Genomic DNA, 24,498 nt, shown 5'->3' on the forward strand with positions numbered 1-24,498 from the left:
GGGGAAGGAAAAGTGATACGCGCCGAAGCCGTGGGTCACCGCCATTACCCTGTAGAACGCTAGGAGCAGCGTGGCAGCAAGGGGAAGAAGGAAAAGCGTGGGAGGCGCCATTTTATTCCATTGGGGAAGAAGGAAAAGCGCGGGAGGCGCCATTTTATTCCATTGGGGAAGAAGAAAAAGCGCGGGAGGCGCCATTTTAAATCACCCAAGATGCCGAAGAGTGGCAGTATCACTGCTTTCGACAACGAGGTAGAAGACTGGACCACGTATGTGGAAAGAATTGAAGTGTACTGCAATGCCAATGAGGTGGCCAATGGAAAGAAGGCGTCGGTATTATTAAATTTGATGGGCGCGAGAACGTACGGCCTATTGCGGAATTTAATTACCCCAGCTAAACCAATGGAGAAAAGTTTTGAAGAGATTGTTAATATCTTACAGCAACACCTAAACCCTACACCGCTGCTGATAGCAGAAAGATTCAAGTTCTATAAAAGAAACCAGCACAACGATGAGAACAATGCTGACTATCTTACGGAACTACGCAAGTTATCGAAGCACTGCCAGTTCGGAGCAGGACTGGCAGACACCTTACGGGATAAGTTTGCCTGCGGGCTCCAGAGTGAAGGAACCCAGAAACGACTACTTTCGGAAAAAGACCTGACGCTAGAACAGGCTTTCAGCGTGGCAGTATCCTACAAAGCAGCAGCACGGGGAGCTGCGGAAATACAACAGAAACCACAAGAATACAGCGCTAACAAAATGGCGTATGGAGCAGAAAAGTGCCGTCGCTGCGGCAGAACAACCCATGATCAGAAGGACTGCTGGTTTAAGGACAAAGTATGCAGGCAATGCGGGAAAATGGGACATATAGCAAGAGTCTGCAGGTCAGGAAAGAAAACCAACACTACAAGAACTACTAAGGAAAAGTATAAGAAAGTAAAAAAAATGACAGACAGTAGTTCGGAAGATCAGGAGAGTGATAATGACTCCGGGAGCAGGAGACTAAGTTGTCTAAAGTTACACAACGTGATCGCAAAGGAGGATCACCGAACCATTTGGGTCACGCTCATGATAGCAGGGTCCCAAGTAAAGATGGAATTGGATACAGGATCAGCCCTAACTGTCATGAATCGACGAGACTATGAGCGGCTATTCTCACACATACCCTTGAAGGACACATCCATTGTATTGAAGACATACACGGGGCAAAAAGTCTACCCCAGAGGAAAAATAAGGGTGCCAGTTAAATACAACGGCAAGGAAACACAGAAACTGTATCCATATATACTACAAGACAAGATGGAGGACCACCATTATTGGGATGTGAGTGGATCCGAAAAATACAATTGGATTGGCATTCCATTCAGGCGCTAACTGTGACTGACAAAAAGGATGATGACGTCACACCTGGACGACTGTCAAAAATTCTAACTGACGTGAAAGAGGTGTTCCAACAAGGACTTGGGACTCTAAAAAGGAGTAAAGGCAACAATAAAAATCGAAGATAACGCAAACCCAAAATTTTTTAAGGCCAGACTGGTACCGTACGCGATCCGCCCAGCCGTTGAAGCAGAACTGGAGAGTCTGGAGCGTTCGGGTGTGCTGTCCAAGGTGGACTGGAGCGAGTGGGCCACACCCATCGTTCCTGTAATGAAGAAATCATTGAGCAGCACGCCTGGGGAGCCGAAGAAGGTTCGCATTTGTGGGGACTTCAAGGTAACTGTGAACCCAGTCCTGCACACAGTACAATATCCTCTTCCACGGATAGAAGATATTTTCGCCTCACTATCTGGAGGGAAACGCTTTACGAAGATTGATCTGGCCCAAGCGTATCTATAAATGGAGGTGGAAGAAGCATCTAGGAAATACCTCACGATAAACACTCACAATGGCCTTTACCAGTACAATCGACTGGTATTCGGGGTAGCATCAGCCCCGGCTATTTGGCAGAGGGCGATGGAACAAGTCCTGCAAGGGATCCCGGGGACCCAGTGTTATTTGGACGACATCCTGGTTACGGGTGAAAATGACAGTGAACACCTTGCCAACCTGGAGCAGGTGCTCACTAGATTGCAGGAATATGGGCTACGAGCCAACCGCCCCAAATGCGAGTTCTTCAGGAGACAAATCTCGCATTGTGGCCACATGAGTGATGAGGAAGGGTTGCATAAGTCGCCAGACATGATTGAGGCTGTAGTCAAGGCTCCAGCACCGGAAAATGTGTCGCAACTGAGGTCGTTTCTCGGGTTGGTGAACTACTACCATAAGTTCTTGCCGAATTTATCTACAATTCTGCACCCACTGAACGCCCTGCTGCAAACTGGAGTAACATGGAAATGGAGTGATGAGTGTAAGCGTGCCTTTCAGAAATGTAAATGCCTAATCACTTCAAATGAAGTATTGGCCCACTACAACCCAACACTACCGATTCGGTTGGCATGTGATGCGTCTCCCTACGACATTGGAGCGGTGCTGTCACACAAATTCCTTGACGGTTCAGAGAGGCCAATAGCCTTTGCGTCGCGCTCATTAACCTCAGCCGAGCGTAACTACGCCCAGATTGACAGGGAGGCCCTCAGCCTGGTGTGGGGGGTGAAGAAGTTCAATCACTATCTGCACGGGCAGAAATTCACCCTACTGACTGATCATCAGCCCCTGGTCTCCATTTTTAACCCAAAGAAGGGCGTTCCGGTGATGACGGCGCAACGGCTGCAAAGATGGTCACTTTTTCTAGGGGCACATCAGTACGACATAGAGTACAAGGGTACGAAACAGCATGGAAACGCTGATGGGCTGTCGCGCCTACCGTTGCCTACGGTAGAGGAAGCACCTGCAGTGGACCCTGTTGAGATATTCCATGCGACCATAGTCGAATGTCTGCCTGTTACAAACTCAAGTATAGAGAAGGAAACCCGAAATGACCCGACACTCTCTCGGGTCTATGATTTGACGGTGAAGGGATGGCCAGCACATGGCGACTCACTGTTGCCAGCATTCTCGCCAAGGAAAGAACAGCTGTCAGTGTGCCGGGGGACCTTGATGTGTGGATCCTGAGTGGTAATTCCACCCAAGTTGAGAGACAGAGTGCTCAATGAGCTTCATGAGGGTCATCTGGGAGGGGTAAAAATGAAAAGCCTAGCCAGGGCTTATGTGTGGTGGCCAGGAATCGATAAAGAAATCAAGGACCTGACCAAGAGCTGCTCAGGATGCCAGAAAGTCCAAAATGCACCACCACAGGCCCCGCTACATCCATGGGAGTGGCCCTCATCTCCATGGCAATGGGTACACATTGATTTTGCTGGTCCATTTATGGACTCAATGTTTCTACTCGCCGTGGATGCCCATTCGAAATGGCCAGAGGTCATCAAAATGTCCTCCACCACCACGGAGAAAACTATTGCAGTCCTATGGACCATCTTCGCCAGGAATGGCTTGCCAGAACAGATTTGCTCCAACAATGGGCCACAGTTTGTGTCCGAGGATTTCCGGAGGTTTCTGAGGAATAATGGGGTGAAACATTACACATCTGCCCCATACCATCCAGCCACAAATGGATTGGCTGAGAGGTTTGTTCAGACCTTTAAAAAGGCAATAAAGGCAATGTATAATGACGACATACCACTACAACACAAGGTAAATAATTTCTTGTTTGCTTACCGGAATGCGACACATGCAGTCACCAACCAAGCTCCAGCCATAATGTTCTTCAACCGAAGGCGAAGATGTCGCCTGGATTTGCTCAAACCAAACATAAGACGAGATGTTGAGGATAAGCAATTCCAGCACATCAATGAGAAGCCAACCCGGAGCTTCAAGATAGGGCAACCAGTCTTGGCCCGCGACTACCGAACAGAAAAATGGCAGCCAGGAACGATATGCACACAGCAGGGACCACTAATGTACACAGTGGACGTTGGAGAGAGCATCGTGAGACGCCATGCTGACCAGATTCCAGAGTCACAGGAACAAGCCAAACCTATACCACGAGCATGTGCACCTGGTAATGAACCCGAAGTACAGATTGCGTCTACCTCAGAAGCAGTGGTATTGGAAGCTGACGAACCAACCAATGACAATGAGCCAGAATCGTCTCCGCCGCAAGAACGGGATACTCGAGAAAGGCGCTATCCAGTCCGGATCAGGAAGCCTCCTCAAAGACTGAACTTATAAATGATTATTTCAGTTGATGTATATAGTACAGAGAAAATTGTAATTGTAATTAGTTATTATTTAGTTGTTAAATGAATGTTATGTACTGTTTATCTAAAAGGGGAGGAATTGTTGTGTATGTACCTTTAAGAGAAGAACTGATTTTATACTGCAGTACCGGCAGTGACCACACCTGTATAAAAAGCCCTAGCAGGCTTCTGTACTTCAGTCTTGAGTTACCCTCTGTTCAGTAAATACCTGTTTTATTGTTCTCCTGCAGTCCGAGTATTATTGATCCTCGGACACTACAGGTAGCACACTCCCCTCTGAGTCAGAAGGTTGTGGGTTCAAATCCCACTCCAGGGACTTGAGCACATAAATCTAGGCTGACACTCCAGTGCAGTGCTGAGGGAGTGCTACACTGCCGGAGGTGCTGTCTTTCAGATGAGACGTTAAACCGAGGCTCCGTCTGCTCTCTCAAATAGACGTAAAAGATCCCATGGCACTATTTCGAAGAACAGCAGGGGGAGTTATCGCCGGTGTCCTGTGGCCAATATTTATCGCTCAATCAACAGCACAAAAACAGATTATCTGGTCATTAACACATTGCTGATTGTGGGAGCTTGTTGTGCGCAAATTGGCTGCCGCTTTTCCCACATTACAACAGAGACTGCACTCCAAAAGTACTTCATTGGCTGTAAAGCACTTGGAGACGTCCGGTGGTCGTGAAAGGCGCTATATATATGCAAGTCTTCGCTTTCTTTTCTACTTTTTTTCTGTTCTTATTATGCGAGGAATCGAACCTCTCCTCTTTCCCCTCCCGAGGAAGTGCGCCCCGGCACTGCGCCCCCAACGCACTGTTCCTTTACCTGTCCGGATGCACTCCGTGCTCCCCCGTAACTTATCACCCAGCCACTGGGCCCGTGCTCGGAGCTCCCCGTCCTCCACCGCCCGCTTCCGACTCCACAGGAAGTCACTCAGCTCCCGGGCGCTATCTTCCAACCGGCTGATGGGGTTCTCTGGGATTCGGATTCGGCGAGGAGGTAGAACAAAGAAAGGACAGCATTAATGACGTGGGAATATCCTCCCGGCAAAGCTATAGCTCCAGCCCTCTCCCGCCTCCCCGAGTCAATGGGGGACGGTTTTGCACAGGCGCCTGTGACCTTCCGATACCTCAGCCAAGCAGCCCATTCTTTACTCGTCTGAGGTCGGAGACGAGATAGTGATTGTAGGTGGGATCACAAATCGTGGGGGCATCACAGCTGAGCCCAATTGCCACCTCCCCCCTACACATCACAGCAGGTCCCACTAGGTGTTTTTTTTTAATTATTCATTCACAGGATGTGGGCGTCGCTGGCAAGGCCGGCATTTATTGCCCATCCCTAGTTGCCCTTCAGAAGGTGGTGGTGAGCCGCCATCTTGAACCGCTGCAGTCCATGTGGTGAAGGTCCTCCCACAGTGCTGTTCGGGAGGGAGTTACATAAGAAATAGGAGTCGGCCATTTGCCCTCGAGCCTGCTCCGCCATTTAATGAGATCATGGCTGATCTGATCTTGGCCTCAACTCTACTTCCCTGCCTGCTTCCCATAACCTTTGACTCTCTTATCGTTCAAAACTCTGTCCATCTCCACCTTGAATATATTCAGTGACTCCGCCTCCACAGCTCTCTGGGGTAGAGAATTCCAAAGATTCACGACCCTCAGAGAGAAGAAATTCCTCCTCATCTCAGTTTTAAATGGGCGACCCCTTATTCTGAAACTATGCCCCCTAGTTCTAGATACCCCCACGAGGGGAAACATCCTCTCAGCATCTATACAAAAGCAAGATACTGCGGATGCTGGAAATCTGAAACAAAAACAGAAAATGCTGTAAACACTCAGCAGGTCAGGCAGCATCTGTGGAGAGAGAAACAGAGTTAATGTTTCAGGTCGATGACCCTTCATCAGAACTGGAAAAAGCTGGAGATGGAACAGGTTTTTAAGCAAGTGCAGGGTCTGGGAAAGGGGAGGAGGGGAGGAAAGAACAAAAGGGAAGGTCTGTGATAGGATGGAAGGCAGGAGAGATTAAGAGACATTGAGAGACGGTGCAAGGTAAAAGGAGGTGGTAATGGGACAAGTGAAGAAACAAAAGATGGCTCGAGATGAAGTGTAAATGGCACTGGCAGAATGAAAGACAGCTGCCATGTGAGAGAGAGAAAAAAATATATATTTAAAAGAAAATGTAAAAAAAAGGATAGGGGCAGAGGTTATGGTCTGAAATTGTTGAACTCTATGTTGAGTCCTCTGCATCTACCCTGTCAGGCCCCTCAGCATCTTGTATGTTTCAATAAGATCACCTCTCATTCTTCTAAACTCCAATGAGTATAGGCCCAACCTGCTCAACCTTTCCTCATACGTCAACCCCTTCATCCCAGGAATCAACCTCGTGAACCTTCTCTGAACTGCCTCCAATGCAAGTATATCCTTCCTTAAATAAGGAGACCAAAACTGTACGCAGTACTCCAGGTGTGGTCTCACCAATACCCTGTACAGTTGTAACAGGACTTCCCTACTTTTATACTCCACCCCCTTGCAATAAAGGCCAATATTCCATTTGCCTTCCTAATTACTTGCTGTACCTGCATGCTAACCTTTTGTGTTTCATGTACAAGGACCCCCAGATCCCTCTGTACCGCAGCATTTTGTAATCGCTGTCCATTTAAATAATAATTTGCTTTTTCATTTTTCCTACCAAAGTGGATAACCTCACATTTTCCCACATTATACTCCATCTGCCAGATTTTTGCCCACTCACTTAGCCTGTCTGTATCCCTTTGCAGGTTCTTTGTATCAGCAGCAAATTTGGCTACATTACATTCAGTCCCTTCATCCAATTCATTAATGTAGACTGTAAATAGTTGAGGCCCCAGCACGGATCCCTGTGGCACTCCACTAGTTACAGTTTGCCAACTGGAAAATTGCCCATTTATCCCAACTCTCTGTTTTCTGTTAGTTAGCCAATCCTCTATCCGTGCTAATATATTACCCCCATCCCCATGAGTCTTATCTTGTGCAGTATCCTTTTATGTGGCATCTTATCGAATGCCTTCTGGAAATCCAAATACACTACATCTACTAGTTCCCCTTTATCCACCCTGCTCGTTACATCCTCAAAGAATTCCAGCAAATTTGTCAAACATGATTTCCCTTTCATAAAACCATGCTGACTCTGTTCCAGGAATTTGACCCAGCGACGATGAAGGATCGGCGATATATTTCCAAGTCAGGATGGTGTGTGACTTGGAGGGGAACTTGGAGGTGGTGGTGTTCCCATGCGCCTGCTGCCCTCGTCCTTCTAGGTGGAAGGAGTCGCGGGTTTGGGAGGTGCTGCCGAAGAAGCCTTGGCGAGTGGCTGTAGTGCATCTTGTAGATGGTACACACTGCAGCCACGGTACACCGGTAGTGGAGGGAGTGAATGTTTAATCTGGTGGATAGGGTGCTGATCAAGCGGGCTGCTTTGTCCTGGATGGTGTCGAGCTTCCTGAGTGTTGTTGGAGCGGCACTCACCCAGGTGATCAAGAGCCTAAGGAAGGATATACTTGCCATAGAGGGAGTGCAACATAGAGGAAGGTTCACCAGACTGGTTCCTGGGATGGGGGGGGGGGATTGTCCTATGAGGAAAGATTGATAGACTAGGCCTATGTTCTCGAGTTTAGAAGAATGAGAGATGATCTCATTGAAACATACAAGATTCTTACAGGGCTTGACAGGGTAGATGCAGGGGGATGTTTCCCCTGGCTGGGGAGTCTAAGTCTCAGAATAAGGGGTCATTTAGGACTGAGATGAGGAGAAATATCTTCACTCAGAGGGTGGTGAATCTTTGGAATTCTCCACCCGAGGGCTGTGGAGGCTCAGTCGTTGAGTATATTCAAGACAGAGATCGATAGATTTTTGAATATTAAGGGAATCAAGGGATATGGGGATAGTGCAGGAAAGTGGAGATGAGGTAGAAGATCAGCCATGATCTTATTGAATGGCGGAGCAGGCTCGAAGGGCCAAATAGCCTTCTCCTGCTCCTATTTCTTGCAGGAACCCTGGCTGATTTATTCTCCTCCCCCCAACCTCCCCACTTCCCAAGTGAACCCAGGGGAGTATTGAGGCTAATTGTAGAATCCTTACTGCCCGTCTCTAGCTGGGATCAGCTCATTCAGCACAGACCGGGGGGATGGAACCTGGGCCCTTCCTGCCCTGTGAAACAGTGGCAGAGTTTCAAATAGGAACCCCAAAAAAAAAAAAAAAATCACACCAACGTAATTCAGAGTAACTGTGGATAGCTGTATTGTTCTTGTGTATTGGCGGCCGTGCTTACAACTTCCTGGGCCCCAAGCTCTGGAATTCCCTCCCTAAACCTCTTCCCCCCCCGTTTTCTCTCCTCCTTTAAGACGCTCCTTAAAACCTACCTCTCTGATGTAAGATTAGGATCACAGGCTCACACAGATTACCCAACAGGGTTTTAGAAGTTGCAAGGCTTTTATCAAGCTTATATATGGTCACCTGTCCTAATGTCTCTTTTATGTGGTTCGGTGTCAAATTCTCTTTGATAACACTCCTGTGAAGCATCTTGGGGACGTTTTGCGATGTTAAATGTGCTATATAAATGCAAGTTGTTGTTGTTGTTGTTGAAGGAGGAGGAGAATGCATACTGTCCAGAGAGAACTGTTGGATTGGGGGGGGTTTGCAATCGGAATTTAGACAGGTGACATTTTTGATGGCTGCACATTTTTGAAATGTTAATGCCTACAAAATTCCAGAATTGTGCAATCCAAATAGTTTCCCCTCGAGGGCAAGTGACTGGAGCAAGAACTTGACAAGACAGCCCGGTTCACGAAAGTGTTAAGAATTTGATGGTCTGGTCACGCAGAAGGAATCACGCGCGGGTCCAATTGATCCAATAACCCCACCTCCCATCTGCAGACTTGCACCTGGTCTCTACTCCTTTTGGTTTTATGTTGGGCCAGAATTTCCCGTCAAAATAACAGCGAGGCTGACGGCGCGCACCAGTCACTTACGCGCGAATCACACGGCAACTGCAGACAAAAACAGATGCGTGGTTAAATGCGAAAATCTGGAAGTTGCTGTCCGAGATGGGCCGCTCCGCCTTTGGCTGCGTGAAAACGGTTCTCGCCGTCTGCCTCGCCATTGAAATGTATTGCACGATGTGGTAGATACAAGCTAAACTCGCCATAGATAGTTAGGGCGCGTGCTTTTAAGCCCAAGTACCCTTTCTAACGGCGTGGCAAGTCTTAATTACTGTCAAACGACATCTCTGGCACTGAAAATGATCTATTACAAGCGTGGAGTCTCATTCCTTCAGCTTTTAACATAGAAACATAGAAGATAGGAGCAGGAGTAGGCCATTCGGCCCCTCGAGCCTGTTCCACCATTTAATGAGATCATGGCTGATCATCCAAATTCAGTACCCTGTCCCTGCCTTCTCCCCATAGCCCTTGAGCCTTAAGAAATATATCTAACTCCTTCTTGAATATATTTAATGAATTGGCCTCAACTGCCTTCTGTGGTAGAGAATTCCACAGGTTCACCACTCTCTGGGTGAAGAAATTCCTTCTCATCTCAGTCCTAAATGGCTTACCCCTTATCCTTAGTCTGTGACCCCTGGTTCTGGACTCCCCGGCCATCGGGAACATCCTTCCTGCATCTAGTCTGGCTAGTCCTGTTAGAATTTTATAAGTTTCAATGAGATCCCCTCTCATTCTTCTAAACTCCAGCGAGCATAAGCCCAATCGACCCAATCTCTCCTCATACGTCATTCCTGCCATCCCACTTTTCTTTAGGAAAGTGAAGACTGAGGGATAATCAGATCGTGTTCTTTGAGATTATGAAAGGGTTTCATAGGGTAGATTCGAGAAGGTGCTTCCAGTTGCAGGAGAGACCAGAACTTTGGGTCATAGATTTAAGATAGTCATTAATAAATCTAATAGGGAATTCAGGAGAAACCTTTTTACCAAACGAGTGGTCAGAATGTGGAACTCGCTACCACGAGGAACAGTTGATGCAAGTAGCAGAGACACATTTAAAGGGGGAAAGGAACTGAACGATATTTTTACTGGGTTAAATGAAGGAGGGTGGTTGGAGGCTCGTGTGGAGCATGGACACCAACATGGACATTTTGAGTCGTATGTCCTGTCTCTGTGCTGTAAATGCTTTGTAAATTGTATTAAACATGTATAGGACCCAGGTCAGGTCACACTTAAAGAACTGTGCATAGTTATGGTCTCCATAATATAAAAAGGACATAGAAGAACTGGAGAAAGTGCAAAGAATACTAACAACAACAACAACTTGTATTTATATAGCGCCTTTAACATAGTAAAATCACCCAAGCGATTCATGGGAGCATTATTGAACAAAACCTGACCCTAAGCCACATAAGGAGATATTAGGAAAGATGACCAAAAGCTGGTCAAAGAGGCAAGTTTTAAGCCACATCTTAAAAGGAGGAGGGAGATTTAGAGAACCAGAGAGGTTTAGAGAGGGGATTCCTGAGCTTAGGGCCCAGGCAGCTGAAAGCACAGCCGCCACTGGTGGAGCGGTTAAAATCGGGGATGTGCAAGAGGCCAGACTTAGAGGAGCGCAGAGATCTCGGGAGTGTTGAGGAGCTGGTGGAGCCTGCAGAGGTAGGGAGGGCGAGGCCATGTAGGGATTTGAAAGCAAGGATGATCACTTTAAAATGGAGGCATTGCCGGAACGGGAGTCACTGTAGGTCAGCGAGCACAGGGGGTGGTGGTTTACCGGGAATTGGTGTGGGTTAGATTTAATTGTTGTTGGAGACTTTAATAAAAGTGAGATTACATTTTCTTCCCGTCCCTTTATCCAGTCTTTCTTTCCCTCTCTATTTATTCTGCTTTATGTACCTGATTTGACATTGAATTCACTATTTTAAACTGACACTTCCTGGTTCAGTCTCTGTGCTGTGCCATCCTCAATCTGATTGGTTAAAGAGATACACAGTTGCTTGCCCGGTTCACAGAGATTCCGGATGCCCTGGAGAGGGAGCCACACCATTTCCATCTGCCATTTCCACCAACTTACAGTGCAAAGTCTAAATTAAGTCCAATGAACAGAGTTCACCGACGACTGTAAATTCTGGCCATTCGGCCCATCGAGTCTGTGCCGGCTCTCTGTAGAGCAATCCAGTCAGTCCCATTCCCCCGCTCTATCCCTGTAGCCCTGCAAGTTTATTTCCCTCAAGTGCCTATCCAGTCTCCCCTTGAAAACATTGAGTGTCTCCGCTTCCATCAGCAGCGAATACCAGGTCCTCACCACTTGCTGCGTAAAAGTTTTTCCTCGCATCCCCACTGTATCTCTTGCCCAAAACCTTAAATCGGTGTCCCCTAGTCCTTGTACCATCAACTAGTGGGAACAGCCTTTCCCCCTTTTAGCCTCTCTAAACCCATCATAATCTTGTACACCTCTATCAAATCACCCCTCAACCTCCTGATTTACAAGAATGATTCCAGGGATGAGGGACTTCGGTTACGTGGATAGACTGGAGAAGTTGGGGTTGTTCTTCTTAGAGCAGAGAAGGTTGAGAGGAGATTTGATAGGGGTGTTCAAAATCATGAGGGGTCGGGACAAAGTAGAGAGAGAGAAACTGTTCCCATTGGCAGAAGGGTCGAGAACCAGAGGGCAGAGATTTAAGCTGTTTGGCGAAGGGGCCAAAGGCGACATGAGGAAAAACATTTTTACGCAGTGAGTGGTTAGGATCTGGAATGCACTGCCTGAAAGGGCGGTGGAGGCAGATTCAATTGTGGCTTTCAATTGAAAATTGGATAAGTACCTGAAGGAAAAAAAATTGCAGGGTTACGGGGAAAGGGCAGGGGGAGTGGGACTAGCTGAAGCGCTCTTGCAGAGAGCCGGTATGGGTTCAACGGGCTGAATGGCCTTCTTCTGTGCTGTAACCATGCTATGATTCACTCCATCCTCTTCCAACACCTCGCCACCATCGTCCAGCTGGGTGGGACTGAACTCACCTGGTTCCATTCTTATCTATCTAATCGTAGCCAGAAAATCACCTGCAATGGCTTCTTTTCCCACTCCCGCATCGTTACCTCTGGTGTCCCCCAAGGATCGAACACTGGCCCCCTCCTATTTCTCATCTACATGCTGCACCTTGGGGACATCATCCGAAAACACAGCGTCTGTTTCCACATGTACGCTGACGACACCCAGCTCTACCTCATTAGCACCTCTCTCGACCCCGCCACGGTCTCTAAATTGACACACTGCTTGTCTGATGTCCAGTTCTGAATGAGCAGAAATTTTCTCCAATTAAATATTGGGAAGACCGAAGCCATTGTTTTCGGTCCCCGCCGCAAACTCTGTTCCCTAGCCACTGACTCCATCCCTCTCCCTAACATGTGTCTGAGGCTGAACCACACTGCTCGCAACCGTGGTGTCCTATTTGACCCTGAAATGAGCTTCCGACCACATATCCGCAGCATAACTAAGACCGCCTATTTTCCACCTTCGTAACATTGTTCCTTATGTGGCTCGATGTCTTATAACACTCCTGTGAAGTGCCTTGGGAAGTTTTAATACGTTAAAAGGTACTGTATAAATACAAGTTGTTGTAATTTGGAAGTTATTCCTTGTGTCCCTTTAAAGAAAGGAGGGGGAACATATGGTTTAAGTTTTTGCAATTGATAATTTAATCATAGTTCCAGCTATGGCTCAGTGGATAGCTCTCTGGCCTCTGCGTCAGAAGGTTGTGGGTTCAAGTTCCACACCAGAGACTTGAGCACAATAATCTAGGCTGGCAATCCAAGGGAGTGCTGCGCTGTGAGGTGCCGTATTTCGGATGAGATGTTAAACCGAGGCCGCGTCTGCTCTCAGGTGGACATAAAAGATCCCATGACACTATTTCGAAGACGAGCAGGGGAGGTACCCCCGGTGTCCTGGGACCAATATTTATCCCTCAATCAACATAACAAAAACAGATTATCTGGTCATTATCACATTGCTGTTTGTGGGAGCTTGCTGTGTGCAAATTGGCTGCCGCGATTCCCACATTACAACAGTGACTCCATTTCAAAAGTACTTCATTGGCTGTGAAGCACTTTGAGATGTCTGGTAGTCGTGAAAGGCGCTACAGAAATGCAATTCCTTCTTTTATTTCCCAATTGATTAGCCACTGCAGCGCCTCCAGCGGCCGGGAGGGCGACACTGCAGCGCCGCCGCCGGCCGGGAGGGCGACACTGCAGCCAGACATCTTTACACAGGCGCTGCTGTCACTTACCCTCCAGCAGAAGCCGAGCCGCCTGCGAGAGCGACTCGGGCAGGCGGATGGTCTTCAGGTTGCTGATGCCCGGGTGCTGGCGGTGCGGGACATTCTCCGGCAGCCGGCCGGGGCCTTCCGCTTCGTCCTTGCGGGGGACAAGGGTGGTCAGACGCTGCCGGGGTAGTGGTGGTGGTGGTTGTGGGGGGGGAAAGAAGTGAATAAAAAGAGAGTGAGTGAGACCGTGAACAAAAACAGCGGGAGATACAATTTCAGCACCGGCTCGCCAATCATACCCGGACTAGGCCGCACATCCTAACTTGACCTCTCGCCGCCATGGCAACGTGGCGTCACTTCGAGAACCTTCCCCCGAAACCCCTGAACACAGCGGGTGAAAGTTCCGGGGGTCGGTGTGTTTGGGTTTTAATTGCCCTCCCCCCCAGAATTCATCTAATTTCGGTGCTTTTTTAATTATTATTTATTAATTTGAACAGAGTGGGCATTCAATGAGTAAAGGGATGGGGGAAATCCACTGCTAGAATTGACCAGTCAGGAGAGCCAGTTGCCTAGATTGACAAGTATGGCGGCCAATCGAATCGGCGGGTTGCGGGCAACGGCGGCTGATTGACGTGGGCGAGCACCAATCAGCGTCTACTCGCGTCGCTGCCCCCACCCCCTCGAGCCCATGTGGGTGGCGGAGCTAGCCAATCCGGAGGGGCGAGGGTCTCACTAGGAGGCGCCGCTCTGCTGTCGACCAATCAACTGGAGGCGGAAACGATTGACAGCGCCCGCAGCCAATAGGCGCTGCCGATCAGGTCGGCGGTTGCGGTCAACGGTGGCTGATTGACGTGGGCGCCCACCAATCAATGGCGTCGGACCTGAGCGCGGATTTTTGTTTTTTTGGTGGTGGGGATAAAGGATCGGGCCGGCGCCAGAAGCGGGATAATTTGTTTGTGTGTTTTTTTTTGCCTTAGCGAAGCCCCGGTTCGATTCAATTCGACACGATGCCCCGCGGTAAGGCGGCAGCCGCGGCCGAGAAGCCGGCAGGTGAGATGGCGACTGTGGAAATGCTCGAATCATAGAATGGTTACAGAAGGAGGCCATTCAGCCCATCGAGCCCGTGTCTGCTCTCTGCAAAACCACTTCAGCTAGTCCCACTCCCCGCCCTTTCCCCGTAACCCTGCACATTTTTTTCCTTCAGTTATTAATCCAATTCCCTTTTGAAAGCCATGATTGATTCTGCCTCCATCACCCTTTCAGGCAGTGCATTCCAGATTTTAACCACTAGCTGCGGGGAAAAAAAAGTTTTTCCTTATGTCGCCTTTGGTTCTTCTGCCAATCACCTTAAATCTGTGGCCTCTGGTTCTCGACCCTTCCGCCAATGGGAACAGTTTCTCTCTCTCTACTCAGTCTAGGCCCTTCATGATTTTGAAATCTCCGCTCAACCTTCTCTGTTCTAAGGAGAACAACCCCAGCTTCTCTAGTCTATCCACGTAACCAAAGTCTCTCGTCCCTGGAACCATTCTCGTAAATCTTTTCCGCACCCTCTCTAAGGCCTTCACAATCTTCCTAAAGTGCGGCGCCCAGAATTAGACGCGATACTCCAGTTGAGGTCGGACCAGTGTTTTATAAAGTGGCAAATAAGTTGCAAATGATGACAGAACTAGCATCAAAACACTTTTCAAATTATAATTTTGTTCCCTGTATTTGCTGTGCAATCCAGCCCCTCTGGTTCCAACCTCGGCTCAGTTGCTCTCACTCTCGCTTCTGAGTCAGAAGGTTGCAAAGTGTCTTGCGACGTCCTGCGGTTGTGAAAGGTGCTGTATAAATGAAAGTTTCTGTTCTTTCTCCTAGCTCTTCAGCCTGTGCTGCACAGAAACCCCAGTGTTCCAACCAACTCTACTTCCCCAGTTGACCTAGATTTTAACTATTAGTTGTGGGCCAGAATTTACAGTAGTCGGTGAACTCCATTCGTTGGACTTAATTTAGACTTTGCACTGCAAGATGCTGTCAGTGGCAGATGGAAATGGCGCGGCTCCCTCTACAGGGCATCCGGGATCAGTGTGAACAGGGCAAGCAACTGTGTATCTCTTTAACCAATCAGATTGAGGATGGCACAGCACAGAGATTGAACCAGGAAGTGTCTGTTAAAATAGTGAATTCAATGTCAAATCAGGTACATAATAAAGCAGAATAAATAGAGAGGGAAAGAAAGATTGGATAAAGGGACAGGAAGAAAAAGTAATCTAATTTTTATTAAAGTCTCCTCTCAACCTTCTCTGCTCTAACGAGAACAACCCCAGCTTCTCCAGTCTATCCACGTAACTGAAGTCCCTCATCCCTGGAATCATTCTCGTAAATATTTTCTGCACCCTCTCTAAGGCCTTCACATCCTTCCTAAAGTGCGGTGCCCAGAATTAGAGACAATACTCCAGTTGAGGCCGAACCAGTGTTTTATAAAGGTTCATCATAATTTCCACACATTTGTACTCTATGCCTCTATTTATGAAACCCAGGACCCCGTATGCTTTTTTAACTGCTTTCTCAACCTGCCCTGCCACCTTGAATGATTTGTGCACCCCTAGGTTTCTCTGTTCCTGCACACACTTTAAATCAAATCTCAAATCAACTTTTATTGTCATTGTTAGTGCACAAGTGCAGTACAACGAAATGTAGGCTTGCGGCTCCCGAGAGTGTACATTTAGATTAAGACATTTAAACATTCAACATACATTTGGCTTGTAATACATTAACATAAACATAACCATAATAAAGTGCATTGGCAGATGTGCAGGCTTTAGTGTTTATTTGTGGAGTTCAGTAGGATGACAGCCCTGGGAAAGAAGCTGTTCCTAAATCTGGTCGTTCGGGTGCGAATGCATCTGTAGCGTCTCCCAGATGGCAGGAGGGCGAACAGACAGTGGCTGGGGTGGGTAGGGTCTTTGATGATGGACCGTGACCTCCGTAAACAGCGTTTCTGGTATATGTGCTCTCTGGTCGGTAGCCGGGTGCCGGTAATGCGTTGGTTTATATTGCCTCTCCTTGTTCTGCCTACCAAAATGTATCACTTTGCATTTTCTGCGTTAAATTTCATCTGCCACGTGTCCGCCCATTCCACCAGCCTGTCCATGTCCTCTTTAAGTCTATCACTGTCTTCCTCACTGTTCACTATACTTTCAAGTTTTGTGTCATCTGCAGATTTTGAAATTGTGCCCTGTACACCCACATCTAAGCTATTAATATAAATATCAAGAAAAGCAGTGGTCCTAGAACCGACCCCCTGGGGAACACTCGGTAGAATGGTTAATCGACGCGATAATATTCTTCGTTTTTTTTTTAGTCGTGCATTTTGTAGGAAGGAGGGGGCTGGAGTTTTTTTGCCCCCGTTTTAAAGCTTTGCAACTTGTTTGAACCAACTGAATGGGGCCTGACGTACTGCTCGGCGGCGGGAGTTTTGAAACATGTGGTCTGGCCGGGCGCCACATGACCTGGGATGGCTGGCTGGAGCTGATCCTGGTCATGTCCCTTGTGGCCAAACCGCAAACCCTTGATGCGCCACCCCCCCCACAGTTGGGTCAGCTCTCCGTTCCTCAGCCGCCAACTCCATCTCTCGCCTGCCAGTCGTGGATGCAGGTCCCCGCTCTGGAGACTAGAGCACAAAAAAAAAATTCCAGGGCCGACACACCCGGTGCCAGCGCCATCTTTCAGATGAGATGTTAAACCGAGGGCCCCCACCTGCCCCCTCGGGTGGACGTAAAAGATCCCACGGCCACTAAAAAGCAAGAACGACTTGCATTTAAATCGCGCCTTTCACGACCAGCGGACGTCTCGAAGCGCTTTACAGCCAATCAAGTACTTTTTTGGAGTGTAGTCACTGTTGTAATGTGGGAAACGTGGCTGCCGATTTGCGCACAGCAAGCTCCCACAAACATCTATGTGATAATAACCAGATCATCTGTTTTTGTTATGTTGATTGAGGGATTAAATATTAGCCAGGACACTATTGGAAGAAGAGCAGGGGTGTTCTCCCCAGTGTCCAATATTTATCCCTCTATCAACATCACTAAACCAGGTGTGGTCTAACCAGGGCTTTGTGATGTTAACTGCGGTGTTCCTGTAGGCCGGAAGCAGAAGATTGTGAAGGAGGAGAATGACGAAGAGGAGGAACTCGATGAGCTGGCTTGCCGCTGGGAATGGGAAGGGGACGGCGGAGCTTGGACCGTTTATTCCAACACCCACGCGCAGGACATGTCGCAGGCCTTGCGGTAAGTGTGTGGAGTGACGCGTGTGTTGTTGAATCAAACTCACAGTTAAAATTCTCATCCTCGTGTACTAATCCCTATCTCTCTAACCTCCTCCAGCCCTACAACCCTCCGAGATCTCTGTGCTCCTCCAATTCTGGCCTTTTCTCCGCCCCCACTTCCTTCTCCCCTCCATTGACGTCCGTTTCATCCCAGCACACCCCCCCGCCCCCCTGTGCTCGCTGACGTACTTGGCTTCTGGTCCGGCAATGCCTTGATTTTTAAAATTCTCATCTTTTTTTCAAATCCTTGCCCCTCCTTATCTGTGTAATCTCCTCCAGCCCTACAACCCCCCCGAGATCTCTGCGCTCCTCCAATTCTGGCCTCTTGCGCATCCCCGATTTTAATCGCTCCACCATTGGTAGCCGTGGCTTCAGCTGCCGAAGCCCTAAGCTCTGGAATTCCCTCCCTAAACCTCTCCGCCTCTCTCTTTTTAAGACGCTCCTTAAAAACCTACCTCTTTGACCAAGCATTTGGCCACCTGTCCGAATATCTCTTATACGATTCGGTGCCAAAATTTGTTTGATAACGCTCCTGTGAAGTGGCCTTTTGGACGTTTTAGTACGTTACAAAGGTAGGTGGGTTAGCAAGTCGTGAGGAGGACACAAAGAGTCTGCAGAGGGATACAGACAGCTTAAGTGAGTGGGCAAGAAGTTGGCAGATGGAGTATAATGTGGGAAAATGTGAGGTTATCCACTTTGGTAGGAAGAATGAAAAAGCAAATTATTATTTAAATGGAGAGAGATTACAAAATGCTGCGGTACAAAGGGATCTGGGGGTCCTTGTATATGAAACACAGAAAGTGAGCATGCAGGTCCAGCAAGTAATTAGGAAGGCTAATGGAATGTTGGCCTTTATTGCAAGGGGGATGGAGTATAAAAGTAGGGAAGTCCTGTTACAACTGTACAGGGTGCTGGTGAGACCACACCTGGAGTACTGCGTACAGTTGTGGTCTCCATATTTAAGGAAGGATATACTTGCATTGGAGGCAGTTCAGAGAAGGTTCACGAGGTTGATTCCTGGGATGAAGGGGTTGTCTTATGAGGAAAGGTTGAGCAGGTTGGGCCGATACTCATTGGGAGTTTAGAAGAACGAGAGGTGATCTTATTGAAACATATAAGATTCTGAGGGGGATTGACAGGGTGGATGCGGAGAGGATGTTTCCCCTCGTGGGGGTATCTAGAACTAGGGGGCATAGTTTCAGAATAAGGGGTCGTCCATTTAAGACGGAGATGAGGAGGAATTTCTTCTCTCAGAGGGTCGTGAATCTGTGGAATTCTCTACCCCGGAGAGCTGTGGAGGCGGAGTCACTGAATATATTCAAGGCGGAGATTGACAGACATTTGAACTACAGGAGAGTCAAGGGGTTTGGGGAGAGAGCGGGAAAGTGGTGTTGAGGACAAGATTGGATCAGCCATGATCTTATTGAATGGTGGAGCAGGCTGGAGGGGCCGATTGGCCTACTGCTGCTCCTGTTTCTTAGGTTAAATGCAAGTTCGATGCAATCAATCTGTGCTGAGAGCTGCAACCCAGCCCCTTCACCGCCCCCCCCACACACACACACTGCCAATGGACATTGAGAAGAGTTGTGTCTCATGCTCGCTCCCTCTCCCTCCTTCCTGCCCTCCCGGACATTGGTGCGTCACAAGTCCTGCCCGCTTTTCTTGGGGTGGGGGGGGGAGGGGGAGGTTGATTGACGTTGGCCCTGACCAATGGGCATCGCTGGCTGAGAGACGGAAGCAGAGTCGGGCAGGTTGAGGTTCGTTCGGCGTGGAGGGTAGGGTAGGCCGCTGGTGAGCAGTGCGGGAGTGGGGAGGAACCAGCAACGCCTAGCCTTTCGGTCTCTCCTGTCCCTTGCCAGTGGAATCGTGGGTTCGAAGCCCCACCACCACCAACCGCTGTCATTTATACAACGCCTTGAACGTTTTAAAATGTCCCAGAGCGCTTCACAGCAGAGCAATCGAAACTGAGCCACGTGAAATATTAGGACAGGTGACCAAGAGCTTGGTCAAAGGTAGGTTTTAAGGAGCGTCTTAAACGAGGAGAGAGAGGCAGAGAGGTTTAAGGAGGGATTTTCAGTGCGGGGAATCTAGCCCCAAGTGTTTCTTATCGATTTGTTTTGACACCGTTTCACCGACGATCTCCCCTCAGGTCTGGGAACACTTCCATTCAGCTGCCTCTCACTTCGAAGACCAAATTACAAGTGGATTTGAAGAAAATGATCCAGAAGAACAGCCAAACTGGATTCGAAAGGAGTGTCCGCTACGCCGTGATGGACCAGGAGGACTGTATGTACAGGCTGTATATGTACCTGCCACGGGAGTGTTTGATGGGACAGTCTAGAAGCAGCTTTACTCTGTATCTAACTCGCGCTGTCCCTGCCCTGGGGGTGTTTGATGGGACAGTGTAGAGGGAGCTTTACTCTGTATCTAACCCATGCTGTGCCTGCCCTGGGAGTGTTTGATGGGACAGTGTAGAGGGAGCTTTACTCTGTATCTGACCCGTGCTGTACCTGCCCTGGCAGTGTTTGATGGGACAGTTTAGAGGGAGCTTTACTCTGTATCTAACTCGTGCTGTACCTGCCCTGGGAGTGTTTGATGGGACAGTGTAGAGGGAGCTTTACTCTGTATCTAACCCGTGCTGTACCTGCCCTGGGTGTGCTGATGGGACAGTGTAGAGGGAGCTTTACTCTGTATCTAACCCGTGCTGTACCTGCCCTGGGAGTGTTTGATGGGACAGTGTAGAGGGAGCTTTACTCTGTATCTAACCCGTGCTGTACCTGCCCTGGGAGTGTTTGATGGGACAGTTTAGAGGGAGCTTTACTCTGTATCTAACCCGTGCTGTACCTGCCCTGGGAGTGTTTGATGGGACAGTGTAGAGGGAGCTTTACTCTGTATCTAACCCGTGCTGTACCTGCCCTGGGCGTGTTTGATGGGACAGTGTAGAGGGAGCTTTACTCTGTATCTGACCCGTGCTGTACCTGCCCTGGCAGTGTTTGATGGGACAGTGTAGAGGGAGCTTTACTCTGTATCTAACTCGTGCTGTACCTGCCCTGGGAGTGTTTGATGGGACAGTGTAGAGGGAGCTTTACTCTGTATCTAACCCGTGCTGTACCTGCCCTGGGTGTGCTGATGGGACAGTGTAGAGGGAGCTTTACTCTGTATCTAACCCGTGCTGTACCTGCCCTGGGAGTGCTGATGGGACAGTGCAGAGGGAGCTTTACTCTGTATCTAACTCGTGCTGTACCTGCCCTGGGAGTGCTGATGGGACAGTGTAGAGGGAGCTTTACTCTGTATCTAACCCGTGCTGTACCTGCCCTGGGAGTGCTGATGGGACAGTGTAGAGGGAGCTTTACTCTGTATCTAACCCGTGCTGTACCTGCCCTGGGAGTGTTTGATGGGACAGTGTAGAGGGAGCTTTACTCTGTATCTAACCCGTGCTGTACCTGCCCTGGGAGTGCTGATGGGACAGTGCAGAGGGAGCTTTACTCTGTATCTAACTCGTGCTGTACCTGCCCTGGGAGTGCTGATGGGACAGTGTAGAGGGAGCTTTACTCTGTATCTAACCCGTGCTGTACCTGCCCTGGGAGTGCTGATGGGACAGTGTAGAGGGAGCTTTACTCTGTATCTAACCCGTGCTGTACCTGCCCTGGGAGTGTTTGGTGGGACAGTGTAGAGGGAGCTTTACTCTGTATCTAACCCGTGCTGTACCTGCCCTGGGAGTGTTTGATGGGACAGTGTAGAGGGAGCTTTACTCTGTATCTAACCCGTTCTGTACCTGCCCTGGGAGTGTTTGATGGGACAGTGTAGAGGGAGCTTTACTCTGTATCTAACCCGTGCTGTACCTGCCCTGGGAGTGTTTGATGGGACAGTGTAGAGGGAGCTTTACTCTGTATCTGACCCGTGCTGTACCTGCCCTGGGAGTGTTTGATGGGACAGTGTAGAGGGAGCTTTACTCTGTATCTAACCTGTGCTGTACCTGCCCTGGGAGTGTTTGATGGGACAGTGTAGAGGGAGCTTTACTCTGTATCTAACCTGTGCTGTACCTGCCCTGGGAGTGTTTGATGGGACAGTGTAGAGGGAGCTTTACTCTGTATCTAACCCGTGCTGTACCTGCCCTGGGAGTGTTTGATGGGACAGTGTAGAGGGAGCTTTACTCTGTATTTAACCCTTGCTGTACCTGCCCTGGGAGTGTTTGATGGGACAGTGTAGAGGGAGCTTTACTCTGTATCTAACCTGTGCTGTACCTGCCCTGGGAGTGTTTGATGGGACAGTGTAGAGGGAGCTTTACTCTGTATCTAACCCGTGCTGTACCTGTCCTGGGAGTGCTGATGGGACAGTGTAGAGGGAGCTTTACCCTGTATCTAACCCGTTCTGTACCTGCCCTGGGAGTGTTTGATGGGACAGTGTAGAGGGAGCTTTACTCTGTATCTAACCCGTTCTGTACCTGCCCTGGGAGTGTTTGATGGGACAGTGTAGAGGGAGCTTTACTCTGTATCTAACCTGTGCTGTACCTGCCCTGGGAGTGTTTGATGGGACAGTGTAGAGGGAGCTTTACTCTGTATCTAACCCATGCTGTACCTGCCCTGGGAGTGTTTGATGGGACAGTTGTAGACGGTTTTTACACTCCTTTAACCCAGATCCTGCCGCTGGTCGCCAGGAGATGTAAACGTTTTTTTTTACCCTAGCCCAATTGCTAGACGGACGGTTTGAATCGCCCCCGCCTTACGAAAGTTCTGTACCCGGGAATTATTATTCAGAGTGTAAATGGAATAAGTCACGGACAGGAATGCTTCGGTGAAAAATCAAACTGGTATTTATTTGGTCTAACATACACTGGCTAAAACATGCACTACTAAACAAAATCACTGTCTCTGTGGAGAATAAAATACATACATACAGTCCAAAACTGGGGTCTATAACAAGCAGTAATTCCCTTAAAAACAGCTATGGTGGACGCTGATTCCACCCCTACCAACGAATAAACCCCTTTCGCCTGGCTAAACCAAACGAAGCTCCCACCCTCGGAATAGCCCAAAAACTTCACTTCTGAGAGACCTTAAGCTTACCCTGGTTCCAATCGCTCTGCTCGTCGGCTTTCTCTGGTACTCCTTGTCTTGTTGGAGCAGGAGCGAGAGAGAGAGAGAGAATGGTGGAAAAGAATCTGTCTTTATAGATAGTCTGCCTGTCTGTTCCCACCAATCTTAAAAATCCATTTGCTTCTGAGCACTCTGGTGCTAAATCTGTGATGAGTCATCGTCGGACCCATGCGTATTGGGCTAATGGCCCTAAGTCTGGGACATCTTTTGGTCTTTGTGTTGGGAGAAATTCTAAGCACTCCGGTGCTTAATCAGTGATGGGTTATCCTCGGACCCATGCGTATTGGGTTAATGGCCCTAAGTCTGGGACATCTTTCGGTCTTTGCTGGGTGAGCTAGTGGGTTCATTGTTCTGCTTCTCTTCTGAGATGGAGGTGAGAAGTGTTTTTACATTTTGGAATGTTTTTTCTGATCAAGTTCAATGGCCCACTTCCTTTTCCCAGGACTGTCGGGCGAACCCATGCACACTGGATGAGTTCTTTTGTCACAGCCAACTGCCATGTGTTCTCTGGAGTTTTAACAAAACCAGTCTTCCACGTATCCGCACAGGACGATCCCATAACAGGGAAAACACCCTCAGAAAAATCCCATAAAGTCCACAAAAAAATATCCTTGACTGAATCCATTCTTCAGAGACTTTGCGATCTCTTCAGTCCCCCGTTTGATGCTTTTCTTTCCACAAAGCATCACTCGATGAGAGAGCAAAGGCCAAAGTCTCCCACAAGTGAAGCTGTTTCCCTGATTTTACATTTTAAAACCCCGGAACTGTACCCCTTACTGCGTGTCATAGTTCCCTTGTACCGGGTCAAAACATCAGCGAAAAGGCTTCTTACAAAATACAGAACATTAATCCATAATAAGATCCACAGGGCGTTACCAAAAAGTCACCGCGCACATCACACAGTACAGCATTGACAGGTGGTAACACATCACAAAAAAAACAACAGCGCCCATTGCGCAATACAGAGTGCAAAAAACTATAACCAGAACACAATACACTTGCTTACAGAACTTCGGTACATTACAGGTTTTGCAGGGAGAAAACCATCATCAACACAAATTGAATGACACCTTTCCGGATCGATCTAACACCCCTTGCCACCGCGCTCGGAGCATCTGGCTCTGTCGCCTGCCCTAAAACAAGTAGATTACAAGCAACAATTGTAAACCTCACTTTTAACAGAGCTTCATAAAGCTTCTCCGTCTTCCTTGGACACCACACAGGCAGATGGACTTCAGTCAGGTTCAGGATCACGGAAGCCACGGCGTAGTGCACGTTCTGAAACAACACTTTGTCAGTAGGGATTAACACCAACCCATTCCCTGGACCTCTGGTGGTGGTGGGACACCCATCTACAGTCGTCTGTACCGTCGGGGCTCTGGGCGGGGGCTTCCTGGTGTACGAGATGAGCTCTGGTGTTGATGGTGTTCGGGGGTTTTGGGATTACACAGGAGTCCACACACCGATCCCACTCCCGGCGTCCTGCTAAACGCAATCGACACACCCGCTGGGGGCAGATCTTTTCCGACCCCCACATACACACATAAATCCCTTCCTCGGATTCCCACCACTTATCCCAACACACATTCACTCCTCCCTGAGAACCTGTGATCGTCCGGTATGTGTCATTACTTAGTCTTTCCCAGTCCGCTGTCTGGTCCCCTGTATCCGTGCTCAG

At 48.6% G+C, this 24,498-nt stretch overlaps 2 protein-coding genes across 4 annotated transcripts in view; one reads left to right on the forward strand and one right to left on the reverse strand.

Annotated features, from left to right (window-relative positions):
* The window catches only part of mettl17 (methyltransferase like 17), a 60,482-nt gene extending 46,572 nt beyond the window's left edge, over positions 1 to 13,910 (reverse strand). Inside the window, exons 1-3 of one of the 3 annotated variants that reach the window (XM_085985091.1) lie at positions 13,718 to 13,910; positions 13,443 to 13,596; positions 5,019 to 5,168 (exon numbers count right to left, since the gene is read on the reverse strand). In XM_085985091.1, the coding sequence (XP_085841217.1) occupies positions 5,019 to 5,168; positions 13,443 to 13,596; positions 13,718 to 13,759 (346 nt within the window). In that variant the 5' untranslated portion in view covers positions 13,760 to 13,910. The remainder of the gene's footprint in view (positions 1 to 5,018; positions 5,169 to 13,442; positions 13,597 to 13,717) is intronic. The other 2 variants (XM_085985090.1, XM_085985092.1) reach the window with 2 other exon arrangements.
* Positions 13,591 to 24,498, forward strand: part of parp2 (poly (ADP-ribose) polymerase 2) — a 115,668-nt gene continuing 104,760 nt past the window's right edge. The window contains 4 exon segments of the mRNA XM_085985088.1: positions 13,591 to 13,653; positions 14,396 to 14,468; positions 17,542 to 17,686; positions 19,874 to 20,010. Coding sequence (XP_085841214.1) covers positions 14,426 to 14,468; positions 17,542 to 17,686; positions 19,874 to 20,010 — 325 coding nt within the window. The 5' untranslated portion in view covers positions 13,591 to 13,653; positions 14,396 to 14,425.

The sequence above is a fragment of the Somniosus microcephalus genome, chromosome 4 (genome assembly GCF_052327205.1).
Source record: "Somniosus microcephalus isolate GS21.2 chromosome 4, FLI_Smic_1.0, whole genome shotgun sequence".
In the NCBI taxonomy this organism is placed as follows: Eukaryota; Metazoa; Chordata; class Chondrichthyes; order Squaliformes; family Somniosidae; genus Somniosus; species Somniosus microcephalus.